The 13,698-nt window shown below is 45.3% G+C and overlaps 1 protein-coding gene across 1 annotated transcript; it reads right to left on the minus strand.

Moving 5' to 3' along the window:
* Positions 1 to 10,312: 10,312 nt before the first annotated feature.
* Positions 10,313 to 13,416, minus strand: DIRAS3 (DIRAS family GTPase 3). Its single transcript, XM_006728413.3, has 2 exons — positions 12,818 to 13,416; positions 10,313 to 11,702 (listed from the first exon to the last, which is right to left on the minus strand). Exon 2 carries the CDS (start codon positions 11,637 to 11,639, stop codon positions 10,947 to 10,949), a length of 693 nt encoding a protein of 230 aa, XP_006728476.1. The 5' UTR covers positions 11,640 to 11,702; positions 12,818 to 13,416; the 3' UTR covers positions 10,313 to 10,946.
* Positions 13,417 to 13,698: the final 282 nt, after the last annotated feature.

Here is a 13,698-nt window from a genome sequence, read left to right on the forward strand (position 1 = left end):
CCATGAGACACGATCACACAGAGCGCTTCCATGAGACACGATCACACAGAGCACTTCCATGAGACACGATCATACAGAGCGCTTCCACCATGAGACACGATCACACAGAGCGCTTCCACCATGAGACACGATCACACAGAGCGCTTCCACCATGAGACACGATCACATAAAGCACTTCCACCATGAGACACGATCACATAAAGCACTTCCACCATGAGACACAATCACACAGAGCACTTCCACCATGAGACACGATCACATAGAGCACTTCCACCATAAGATATAATCAACAGAAAACACTTAAGAACACAGATAATAGTACAATATAGTAACACGATTAGGCATTACAGTGATGAATTTTGAGTATTCCGGCTTTGAGTACTTATGTTGAATATAATTAGACAATATATTTAATTGTGGTTCTACATACTCTAATTTTTAACAAGGGCTGTGTTGAGCAACAAAAAATTTCTCAGTATTTAACAATTGGCTCTTATACCTCAGAATTAACTATTCTGCATTTGAAGCCTTCAGATGCTCCAAAACTAGTGGCTCTAGCCCTCCAGGGTGAGGCCCAGACATTTGTGGTTTTACCGAGTCCCCGACATATCAAGCACAGAAAGTCATTTGTACATTATTTCCTTCATCCAAGTACTCAGCCTACATTTATGAAGGGTCTGTGTTGTGTCAGGCACTGTTGCAAGGTGCCTGGAAGATAATAGCGAATAAAACAAAACAAACCCTCTGCTTTCAAGGAGTTGCTGTTCAAGCTGAGGCCATAGTACATAAACACGGAAGCAAAGGTTCTACGCTAGACTTGTAGACAGCAATAACTCTGTGTGGAAAATAAAACATGGTAAGGAACAGAAAGTGACGCAGTCAAAGGTCTGAGGCAAGAGCAAGCTGGGTGCGCTGCTGCTGGGTGGAGCATGAGAGAGAGAGAGAAAGGGGACGGGATCCAGAGGAAGGCAGGGCTGCGCAGGGAGGGCGGCGAGGTTGTGGGGTGGGGCCACGAGGTTCTGCTCCCATGCCCTGCCCTTGCACAGGCCCTTACTGCAGGCCTGGGGTTTAGTGGGCTGTCTTCTGAGTGTTTGGCTAATTGCCCGCATTCTGACCAGACTGCATGCTCCCTTTAGAGCAGGGACAGAGTCTGTTTTCCAGAGCCTGGCACAGAGTCTCATACATCATACAAGCTTCATAAACATTTGTGTTACAGCAAACATAATAGCAACAAACCAGGCTTTATCTGGCTCAGCTCAGACCAGCCCAGATCCCTGGGACTGGAAAACGTAAGCGCCAAGAATGCAGGCTTTGGCATCAGGTGGGTTTGGGTTTGAGTCCGACTCTTGGACACATAAGTGAGTTAACTACTGTCCAGTTTCCTCTTCTGTAGGAGTACTAGTATGCACTTCAAAGGATAGAATCACACACAATCATGTTTTCAGTCCCGTGCTTAACGAAGTGTCCTGTCCGTGTTATCCAAAAAGCTCCCCTGTCACACGTGGTCCCCTCATCCTGGGTTATTTCTCTTCATAGCACTTATCGCTGCCTGAGGTTATATTATATAATATCTATGTATTTGTTCATTGTCCCCTTCCCCCACCCTCCACCCCACTAGAATGTATGTTCCATGTGGGCAAGAGCTCAATCTGTTGCACTCGTTTCTATATCCTCAGCACCTAAACAAGTTCTTGGATCTAGTAGGCCCCCACTAAATATTTGACAGATGGATGGATGGATGGATGGATGGGGATGGATGGATAGATGAGGAGGGATGGAGAGCCCAATACATATATTGGCTATTAATAACTTCATGGTGTTTTTTTCAAATACCTCCCTTTGGATTAGGGCCCTACTGGGTGGCTCACTTTACTCCAGGATCTAGAATCTTCTTGCCATGACCTCCTCAAATTCCTGACCTGTCTTCATGTAGCAATTCCAAGTCCCTTTGATGACACCATCCTTCTCCACTATGTTCTGGGGAGGTAAGAAGGTTACTTGGGAACTTTCCTTTCTGATTCTCCTGGGAAATTGGTCTGTTACTAGGATCTGATACCCCAGGAAATTTTCTGCTTCAGTTCTGATGAAGCCAACCACAAAATGACAAGTTTCTGGCAACAATGGAACAACTGCCTTTCCAAGCATATATTTAGTTTTTATTTTTGATCTGCACAGAAAAGTCAGTTTCTTATTCTGACTTAAGAATAAAATCCCACCTTCAGATTTGTTTGACTTGTGCTCTTCCTTGGGAAAGTGAACTTGGCAAGTAGAACATGGAGCTCTGCTCTTGGTTATGGTGGTTAGGAGATCAGGACTTTTGGAATTGGGCAAATCTGGGCTTGAATCTTAGTTCTGCCCCTTACTAGCTCTGTGCCTTGGGAAGATGCTTAACCTTTCCGAGCCTCAATGTTCTCTGTAAAATGTGACTTCCTTCATTAGCATGTATTTATTCAGCACCCATTAAGTTCCAGGCATTTTGCTAGACTTTAGGATACATCAGTGAGCAAAAGCCACACATGACTTCATGCTCATCATCTTATACTCTAACTGCTTGGAAAACCATTAAAAAATAATAATGCAAAGGGAAATGACAGGGTGTGGTGGGAACTTACAATGGAGATATAACCCAGTCTGGACAATCGGGGAAGGTTTACATGAGGCAGTAGGGTTAAACTGAGTTAGGCAAAGAAGAGATGTGAGTGAGTGGGTTTCAAGGAAGAGGAAAAGTTTCAGGCCTGTTATCGAGCTATGGTTTCGGGCTAGAGGCGAAAACTCTGTTTTCATAAGAGTTTTGGTGAGACTCTTGGAATAGCCATGCCACTTTGGGGATCAGGTGATGAAAGTGCATAGAGTTTGAGACAAGGCAATTATCCCCACTTCTTCATGAAGCCCTGACATTCTCCAGCGTTGGGAACAGCATCATGTGAACTTGGCTTTGGACCTTGCTATTGGGGGGGTTGAGCAGCTCTGGAAGAACTTGGCAGAGGCCAAGTGGGACTGACCAGTTTGTGCATGGTTATAACCCAAGGAGGCTCTCAGAAATTCTTGGTGGGAGTATGGGTGGTGAGTGTGGTATTACCAAATGAGGACAAGAGAAGGATCTTCTATATAAAGTGTTCATGAGTTTCAGAGAATCAAAGGAGTAACACATATCTCCAGGACAGTCATAAACAGGAGCAAAAAGTCTAGCACTCAAGTATTTGATAATGAAGTGGTCATGTAGAATATGTTAATACTTTTATATCATTGAAATGAAAGCATTTTAAAATATTAACTCATGTAATATGTATAACAACAATATAAGTGAGTGTATTCATTTTCTACTGCTGTGTAGCAAATGATCACAAACATAGCAGCTTAAAATAATACATATCTATTATTTCTCAGTTTCTGTGGGTCAGGAGTCCAGGCACAGCGTAACTGGGTCCTCTACTCAGAGTCTTAACCAGGCTGCAATCAGGTGTCAGCTGGTTGCGTTCTCATTTGGAGAGTCATCTGGGGAAGAATCTGTTTCTAAGGTCATTCAGGTTGTTGGCAGAATTCATCTCGTATCTGTATCACTGTGGGCCCCAGGTTTTTGCTGGCTGTTGGCTGGAGACTGTCCTCAGGTCCTACAGGTCCTATACGACACCCACACTTCTGGAGGCTACTCCCAGCTCCTAGCCTTGTGGGCTTCTCCAACATGGCTCCTTACTTCACTGAGCTCACTCAAAAGCTCCAGCCCCAGTCTGTCAAGATACAGTCTTATGAAGTGTAACGTAATTACAACAATGACATCCCATTACCTTTGTCATATTCTATTGGTTAGGAGCAAGTCACAGACCCCTTTCTCTGACCTCACTCAAGAAGAGGGGATTCTACAAAACTGTAAACACGATGAGGTGGGAATCATTGGGGCTCACTTGAGGCATATGCATATCAACACCGAGGGAAGAGCTATAATTATCCTCATTTTGCTAATGAGGAAACAAAGACACTTGGCCAAATTCACATGATTAGTAGGCAGGAGAGCCTGAGTTCAAATTCAGAAGGTCTGACCCCAGAGTCCATGCTCTTGACCATGAGGCTCTGCCACCACACTTAGTTGAGGGTCCAGTATGGATTCCTCCTTTCATAAACTTCAGCAATTTTTTTTTTACCCCTGGATTGTTACCATCTTCCATCTTTAAACAATAATCCTAATTATCCCCTATCTGTGTTACATTTACAGTTTCAAACACACTTCACATAGCCCAGTGATGTGAAGGGGCTACTTGTATTGTCATTTTCCAGGTAAAGAAACTGGGGTTAGAAAGGATAAATCGCAACACTTCTACAAAATAGAAGTGGGCTCAATCAAGAGCTTCTGTACTTTTTTATTCCCCTAGATGATAATGAAGACATCACAATATTTCTGAATAGTAAGGAACTTTCCATATTCTCTAGCCTGAGGTCTCTAACTGGTGGCTGGCAGTCCTGACATAATTAGACCCCAATAAAATTTTTTATGAACAATTTCTAATTGGTTGCCAATATTTAAGAATTGTTAGATTCCCAATAAAAATCAGCAAAATTTTATAATACTGGGTCCACCTTTCCCCATAGAACTGAGTAGCGGCAGTTTCCTCTAGATTGGGCATAATCTTCCTCTATGCCACCACTTAGACTCCCTACCTGCTGGCTGTGGACCTTGAGTCTGAGATCCTCTCATTTTACGGATGAGAAAAACTTACAGTCCTCTGATGTTTTCAGAGCCTGCCAGCTAGCTAAGAATAACAGCTGATGTCGAAGTTAGCACCATAAAGACCAGCAGGACGGGAGGCATTTTCACTCGGGTGGGCATTTGCAAGCAACAATTCCAAACATGTGACCAGCTGCCTTGTCCTCAAATAGCCCAGGCCCATTGCACTACTTAATTCCCATTTCAATTCCACTGGGAACAAATACATTTCACAATGTTCAGCTCCAGGTCGCAGAGAGAAGAAAACACACCAATAGAGGACTGTAGAGAGAGGACTGCAATTATCAGTAATTTCTCTCTGAATCTCTTTTTCTCTCTCACTCTGTACTAATGACTACCTTTACAAAGAGGTTACAGGCACTTTCAGAGCAAAAGGAGTAAACAGGACATGCATTAATGTGGCAGGCTAGTTACCTCCCACACCTGAGGATGGAGCTTTCAGAAATGGCATTTTTTAGATGTGCTTCTCCTACAAATATCAGGCAAACATAATCTCCAAGAGTCCAGCGGTGGTAGGTGTTGGGTAGAGAGACATTTGCATTAACCATGGAGGAAAGGTCTAGGAGAGGTAGAGAGAGAAGGCAGCATCAGTCCACTTCAACGAAGCGACTGAGGACTTACTGTGTGCCAGGCTGTGTGCACTGGGCTTTCACAGGTGTTCCTTGATTTCATTCACACAACTCACAAGGTTGGAAGCAGCAAAAAAGCAAAGAAGGAAAGACACAGGGTTAAACCCATATTTGTTGATTCTGGGTCCATCTTAGGGTGACATATTGGGTGGATCTGGGAGAGAATCCCAGCTCCAGTGACCTCAGCATGTGACTTTAGGTTACTTATTTAACCTCTCCGAGCTTCCTCTATTCCTTGTCTGTTAAATGCCATACGTTGGAAGTACAATACATTTGTAGTTATTTTCTCTCAATTAGACCAGGGGGTTCCTCGCTGGGATTATTTAATGTTGAATAAAATTGAAAGAGCACTGGGGTTGGTGTCAGAAAATTTGGATTCTAGCCCCGACTCTGTTCTTTCCTGCTGGGACTCATGAGGAAATTAACTTGTTTTTTTTTTCCAATAATTAGAAAAGTAATATAAATACATGGTAATCTAATTCATACTGCATTAAAGGTTATAAAGTGAAAAGTGGCCATTCTGGTCCTCAAAGCCAATGCCAATTATCAATTACTTCAATATCCTTCTAGAAGAATTTTTCTATTATGTATATATAACCACACAAGACACATACATACACCAACCCTCAAATGAGAGCAAATTTAAAATAAATCTTGGAGACAATATGTATTGGCCCATATAGACCTCGTTATTTTAATATAGCTGAACCCATATTGAAAGTCATTGAGGTAATTTCCAATCTTTTGTTAATACTAGCAAAAGCTAATATTTATCGATTGCTTATAATGTGCCAGGCCCTATTCTAAGTGCTTTATGTGTATTAACTCATTTAATACAATCATCCTGGGTAGTATTATCAGCCCCATTTTACATTTGAGGAGAACAATGCCTTGAGAACATCAGTACTTCCTCTACAAACAGTAAGTGGCAGAAATGAAATTCACACCTGGGTAGACTGCGCAAGGCTGTAACATACGTCTTTGTCCACATAGTTTTGTGCACATCTGTCAGACAATCTGGCAAATGATGGCCCTGGAAAAAAGCAGCAATGCAATCAAACTGCGTTTTTCAAAGGTCAGTCTGATAGCAGGGTGGAGAATGCACCCATCTTACCCCACCAGTCACAGACTGCTGTGCATTTTTCTCTTCTTCCCGATCTCCTATGTTGGATTAGGAGCTTCTTGAAGGCAGGGACTCTGTACCCAGGGGTGCAGCACAGAGCCGGCATATTACCAACTCTTAATAACATTTGTGAATGGTCGCTGAAAAATAGGGAAGACTTCAGGGGGAGTGGCCTTTGATATTGGGGCTGGATTTTGAAGGATGAATAAAATTTTGGTAGGCAGAAAATGGAAGAAAAAGTACCTTGTGTGAAGAAGGAGCAAAGGAACAACTACCTAGGATGTTTGGTGGGCAGCAAATCATCCAGGCTGGTTGGGAACGGGCACGTGGCTGTGATGTGCTCACAGAGGATACTGGGAAGGATATGTGGAGGCAGAAAAAGAATTCTAATGCTATTCAGAGTCTGTGAGATCCTTTCCAGGCCACATTTATTCACCTGGAGGACAAAATGGATGATGTCTATGGATACACCACCATAGACCCATAATACCAGTGTTAAATAGTTAAATGTATTGGATCTCAGTTTACAAAATTGTGTTATCCCACATCAGGTTTCTTTCTTCCACTTTCCACTTCTCAGTGTCAAATGGATGGCAGGGTTGTCAGTATCCTGGTATCCCAGTAACCTGGGAAAACATCATCAAGGCAGTGGGCATATTTTCAGTTTTCATTTATTTTAATCCTCACCAACTCACTGAAATCACAGTCTGATTTATTTTTCCAAGCTCTGGGCCCCTGGGCCCGGGGTTTATAAATGTAGCTGATAGATGTACTATTCAAATTAATTTATATGCAAATACATCTCAGTGGATTTTGTTTCATTTCTGTTAATCTTGAATTTCATGAAGTTACTTAGACATCTGACAACACATATTATTTTATGTATATGCTAACATTTTTCAACACTTGATTGTTGATCCTGGCTATGTATGTAACCAAATTCAAGTTAGAAATTCATTCTAATGATGTACTATATGTTGGCTAATTAAATTCAAATTGAAAAAAAAAATTAGTTCTGATAGCCACTCTGAACATACATCAGCACTGCCTAGTCAGAACATAATGTAGGACATAAAGATGAGCTACAAATATAATTTTAAATATTCTGGTAGCCACATTGTTTTTAAAGATTTATTTGTTTTAGAGTGAGAGAGCACGAGCTGTGGGGGGGGCGGGGAGTGCAGAGGGAGAGGGAGTCTTAAGCAGACTCGGCACTGAGCATGGAGCCTGATCTCACAACCCTGAGATCTCTACCTGAGTCAAAACCAAGATCAGACACTTAACTGACTCTGCCACCCAGACACCCCTCTGGTAGCCACATTTAAGGAAGTACAAAGAGGGGTGCCTGGATGGCTCAGTCAGTAAAACACGCGACCCTTGGTCTCAGGGTTGTGAGTTCAAGCCCCATTTTGGGTGTGGTGATTACTTAAAAATAAAATTTAAAAAGTAGAAACACCAAATTAATTTAAATAATATATTTCATTTAACCCACACTATCTAAAATATTATCACTTCAACATGTAATAAATATTAAAAACATATGAGCTAGTCTACATTCACTCTTTCTGTAGTTAAGTCCAGAGTGTATTTTATACTTGCAATACATCTCACTTTGGACTAGCCACATTTGAAGTGCGGACATAAGGCCAGAGGCTATGATGTTGGATAGTGCAAAAATAGAAGCTATAAATTCTAGCTCCTTTGAATAACACTATTAGCTCAAAGAATGGTTAGAATGATTTATATCCTCCCTGCTCCTATCCAAGTAGTAATATGTAAAGTTTCTCACATAGGATTTTTTGGGAGAGACCTAAGAGATCATTGTGTCCCTGACTTTTGATTATGGGCAAGGGAGCAGAGACTCATGAAGGTGGGTGTGTGCTGGGGGAGGACTAGACCATTGACTTGCTCTGTTCCACACCACCTCATTCAGCGTCCCTGCTGACAGGTGGAGATGGAGGCTCAGCTCCCTGCCCAGCACCTGCCAACAGAACCCTGCATGAGGATTGAGAGCATGAACTCCCTGCTTGGCCCCATGGACATCACTCTGTCAGTGGGGAAAGGGTTGGGGGATCTGCTGCCCTAGGGTTGAAGATTAGCTCCCTGCACTGTCCTTGTGTCCAGCACCAGGAGGGGACATCAGGACACTACCATCTGCCTCTACAGGGCAGGGCATAGTGAGCTGGAAGACCAGCTCTCCCTGGGGGGAGGAAGAAGAGCAGGGGTTTGGCTGATGGCGTTTAATGTTTGGGTACATATTACCAAAAAGGTTTTCTATTATTAAACCATTCTTTTCCTGGTGCTTTGGCTAGGGACAATGTGCCCCTTTTTGGTGCTTTTGGTCTGTGCCTGTTGGCAGCTCTAACCTGGAGGCGTGCTGCAATGTCTTGTCCTGGATGGATGGGAGATAATAAGAAAACTCAAATCACCATCATGCTGTTCCTCACATCCCCAGGTTCCTAGGCAGTTCACTTCTTTTCACCTTTAAGTATTTTCCTTTGCTCATCGTGTTATGTCCAGAATTATTTTAGTTGTAAGAAGCAGTACCTGGGAGGAAATAGGGGGGCTACTCTAGCTTTGCTGGAATCAGAAATCTCCTAACTGCTAAATGTGAGCAACACTTTCTAATCCTCATCTTATTCTATTTTTAAGAAATGTTTGCTATGATAGAGTACATTACATGCTTTTCCTTGAAACTCATTTCTCCTTCAGCATGTACTACTGCACATTGTGAATTTCCTCATTTGGTCACTTCTAAGTGTCCTTTGTAGTTTCCTGTAGGTCAGTAGCTTTCTAACTTGCTTGTGTTCCTCAAGATTCTGCCCTAAACCAATTTTTTTAAAGATTTTTTTTTATTCATTTATTTTACAGAGAGAGAGAGACAGCAAGAGCAGGAACACAAGCAGGGGGAGTGGGAAAGGGAGAAGCAGACTCCCCGCTGAGGAGGGAGCCCAATGCGGGACTCGATCCTAGGACCCTGGGATCATGACCTGAGCCGAAGGCAGACGCTTAACGACTGAGCCACCCAGGTGCCAAATTTTTTTTAAAAAACACAAAGTTATTCAATATTTGTTCAATAATAAATATTTCATGGCAAAAAAGTCACCAAATTAAGAACCTCCTTCCCCCAATTAAAAAAAACCTCAAAAAGATATGTATAGGTATGTATTCCCTTACTCAAAAAATTATGTTCAAATATAAAATTAATCTTTTAAAAAACTCCCTTAAGGAGGAATTTCTCAGATTTCACACTCCACCATTTCTCCCCCTACTTTCCATCCCCCTCCCCACTCCCCAGATCTAGCATTTCTTTTTCTTTTTCTTTTTTTTTAAGATTTTATTTATTTATTTGGCAGAGAGAGATACAGCGAGAGAGGGAACACAAGCAGGGGGAGTGGCAGAGGGAGAAGCAGGCTTCCCGCGGAGCTGGGAGTCCCATACGGGTCTTGTCCTGGGATCATGACCTGAGCCAAGGCAGACGCTTAACGACTGAGCCACCAAGGCGCCCAAGATCTAGCATTTCTTGAGAGAAGACTTTGAGGCAGCCAAAGGCTGAGGCTTGCTTTCCACCACCATCTCCAAGACAGCAGCACAAGGAGTATCCTCTTCAGAGATGCCTGGAGTTCTTTCGGATGTCAGCCCACGAATGGTTATGGATAGAGACCAGCTGTGCATCGCAGGGACCCCTAAACTGCACCCCTGCCCCCACTGGCTAATATCAGGAGGGAATGAGTGTCCCTGTGTGAAGTTCTTATTAGAAACCTTACCCAGATGGGGCTGAAATTTTAATGCAATGCATATTTTTGTTGTTGTCCAGTGAAAAAGAAATTATAAAGCTGATTGCATGCAGGAAAAGCTTTATTGAGTCACAAAAACTACACGGAATACCCGAACATTTTTAAATGACTTCAGAAACAATCAGCACATATTTAGTAAGCAAGTTCCACTTTCCCTATTTTCTCTGCCCCCAGCCTCAATGCTCAGCTATAGATTATCCATTTATTTACCTTGCTTAACATATCTATCTAAAAGTCATCTGCCAGGTTTTGTTGCAAAAACACTTTTTTTTTAACAATTAAATACACAATGGCGACTTTATAGGACTTGGAGTGTTTTAAAATGACACACGATAATTAGAGTTACAAGAAGAGCAGTGGCCTCTTTCAATTCATTTCAGCATTTCATTCTCTTTTTCAAGTATTAATCTCTAAAGTCTATACAAGTAGTCTCTAAATGCACAGCGCTCCTTTTTTCCCTGTCCTCCTCCTCCAGTGTTAGAGCTTTAGCAATCTGAATTCTCTTGGATGGGAAAAAGGAAAGCTATCAACTTACAAGCGTCATTTGCTGGCGTCTAGTTATTACCTAAACCGCGGCACAGAAGTCGTTCACGCACAGGTAACACGTTACACTGGGACCGCTCCCTGTTTTCTGCACACTGAGGGGGAAGGAGGTCAGGATCCTAAGACCCCGGGGCTCACATGATGATGCACTTGCTAAGCAGCTTCTCCGCGGTCTTGGGTATCTGGGATTTCTTCTGGGGATGGCGGAGGCAGGTGGCAGGCTTCTTCTCGTGGTTCGGCGCCGTGCGAAATAGCTCCTGCACACTGCAATCCATCTTAGCGGAGGTCTCCAAGAAGGCGCAATGCCACTCCAACGCGCAGGCGCATGTGGCGCGGTCACTTACCGGCGACTCCCAGTGGCTTTCTTGGCATTCGTTGCCCACCAGCACGATAGGGTACTTCTGCAAGGTGTTGCCTTTGACTTTGCGGATCAGCTCATAGAAAGGCTTCAGCTCCTCCAGGGTTTGCTTCTTGGCGCCTGAGTAAACCAGGATGAAAGCAGGGCCCCTGGCAATGGCGAGGCGCTGCAGACCCGGGTAGCGGTGGCTGCCCGGGCTGTCGGTGCTGCGCAGCGCCCCGACACCGGGCTTGGAGCTCAGCACCTGGCAGTCGGTATCTTCGATGGTTGGCAGGTACGCATCGCGGAAGTGGCCACGCACCCACTTCTGCACCCGCGCACTCTTGCCCACGCCAGCGTCGCCAAGCACCACGACGCGGTAGTCTTTGCTCTTGCTCTGGGGCATGAGGGCAGGGACGATAAGCAGGGTGGGCAGAGGACGCAGCCGCTGAATCAGCCATTTCTTAAAGCCAAAGCAGTTATTGCCCATTGCAGGGAATTGGCGGGGAGACGGGCAGGCAGGTTATTGGCACGGACCCGGGAGCAAAAGATTCTTAGGGAGAAAGAACGGGAGAGTGAGATGGGAGTTCGAACTTGGAAGGTTGTCCCTGTGTCTCTTTGTCTAGCTGTTCCCTGGGGACACTCGGGAGGGTCTAGGCTCACTCCCCAAACCCACCTCCCTCCCTCCTCTGAAACAGAGCCAGGCTCAATGCCCACCCTAGGCGCCCATCAAAGGCGGTGTGAGCAGGGAGGAGCGGAGGCTCGCTCAGTCTTCCTACGATGCCTTACGTTTACTTCCCCAGTAGCCACACATCCATTTTCTTTCACACCACACTACTCCAGTCTAAATACAGAATGAGAAGCTGAAACAATGGACAGCCCGCCAACCTGAGACAGAGTAGAGACTGGGGTCGAGTCCCCTCAATCCTGAGGGAGAAGCCCAGCATTCCTTGATAGCTGAAACCCTATGCCCCTTGGGTGGAGAGAAGTCTAGCAGGAATGCGGAGGCAGGACGCTTACCCAAGAGAGGGCTGCGCTACCAAGACTGGGGAAGATCAAACCAGTCTGTGCCAAGGTGGACCCCATCGCTGTCTCTTCATTGACTTTTTTCCTTATTATGATACTAAAAATCATGCCCGGGGTGGAGATTTAACATGTTAATTAGACGCGTGAGGCACGAAGAGGCAGAACCTTTAAGTGCACAGGTGCTAATAAATTCCTGCCTCTATGTGCTTGGAGTCACCCTTTTCCACCTAAGTTTCTTTAAAAAATTCTCCCTGACCTTTCCCCAGGGAGTCAGCCTGAGGATTCTCTTCTTTGTGCTGTCTCCCTTGTGCTGGAGCATAAGCCCCAGTAAAGCCCGGCCTCGAACTCCACTGGCCTCTTGTCAATTGCTATTGCTTGGAGACCCCCAAGGACCCGGTTCAGTAATAATGGGGGCAAGGACAGAGTGTCCAGGGAGCCCACGGGGGCCAGGATGCTCTGTTCTGGTGCCCGTAGAGACCTATTACCTACAGCGACTGTCCCCGGGACATCGAGGGACGAGGGACGGATATCCACTTCCCCAACACCTAGGCCTCCCAATCTCACCCACAGCAGCCCAAACTGGTTTACCCACTCCGTCTCACTTTGGAGGGCCCCCCAATAAAGGCGGAAGACAGCTTTTACCTCTCTCCAAGGCAGGAACAAGTGCGCTAGCGGGCAAATTCAGTGCTCCCAGAGTCAGCATTAGCGATGGTCGCAACCGAGCGTGCAGGCGGGCAAATTCACTGCTTCTGGAGTCAGCATTGGTGGGGATGGGGGCAGTGGCAACAGTAGAGACCAATCACAGCCTCGGGAGCGCGGTCGGATGCAACCTGTGAGCCGAGAAGCTCGCGGGGAAGCTGGAACTGCGGGGCTGGGCTTGAAGCGCCAGAGGGCGCAGGCTGGGCGGCTCTACTTGGACCTTCTGCGGAGGAAGGACCAGTGGGGGGTGTGCCCAGTGTCCCCCATGTGAGAGGAGCTGTACCCACCGCCAGGGGGCGATGAGGGGGAGGTCCTGGGTTCACGGGCCCTGGCCATTCGGGTGGGGGTGGGTAGGCTTCCAGAATTTGCACTTGTAGTTCCGTGCGGGCCTCCTTCACCACTTCTAAGCCCTTTCGCGGCTGTGGGGTTAGCCCTTTCCGAGCCTCGCTGCCTTCGCTTCACTGCAGAATGGCCAGTTAGAATCCTCCCCACCACCGGTGCCAAGCACTTCATGGCATCTGATCCACTTTGCTCAGGAAACATTTGTCCAGCACTAAACCCTGTTTTTGTCCCTCCAGAAAGTCTCAACTAACACATCTGTTGTAAGAGACTTCAGAATCTCCTCCTGGGAGGATTACCTGTGGTTTAGACAGGTTCTATGGAAGAAGGTTGAGGGATGGCCTCTAAACCCAGCAACCTTAAGCAGTGATCACATTCCTCACCACTGTTTGTACAGTCGGTTTCATTTGATCATCATCACAAAAACCTTGTAAGCAAATCAGAATAAGAATGTGGGCAGCCTCTAGAAGCAGAGAGCCAGCAAG

Source organism: Leptonychotes weddellii, chromosome 4 (genome assembly GCF_054177405.1).
Source record: "Leptonychotes weddellii isolate Sample4059 chromosome 4, ASM5417740v2, whole genome shotgun sequence".
Lineage (NCBI taxonomy): Eukaryota > Metazoa > Chordata > Mammalia > Carnivora > Phocidae > Leptonychotes > Leptonychotes weddellii.

Coding starts and splice junctions, on each gene's coding strand:
- DIRAS3 (XM_006728413.3), bottom strand. CDS start 11,639: ATGGGCAATAACTGCTTTGGCTTTAAGAAATGGCTGATTCAGCGGCTG.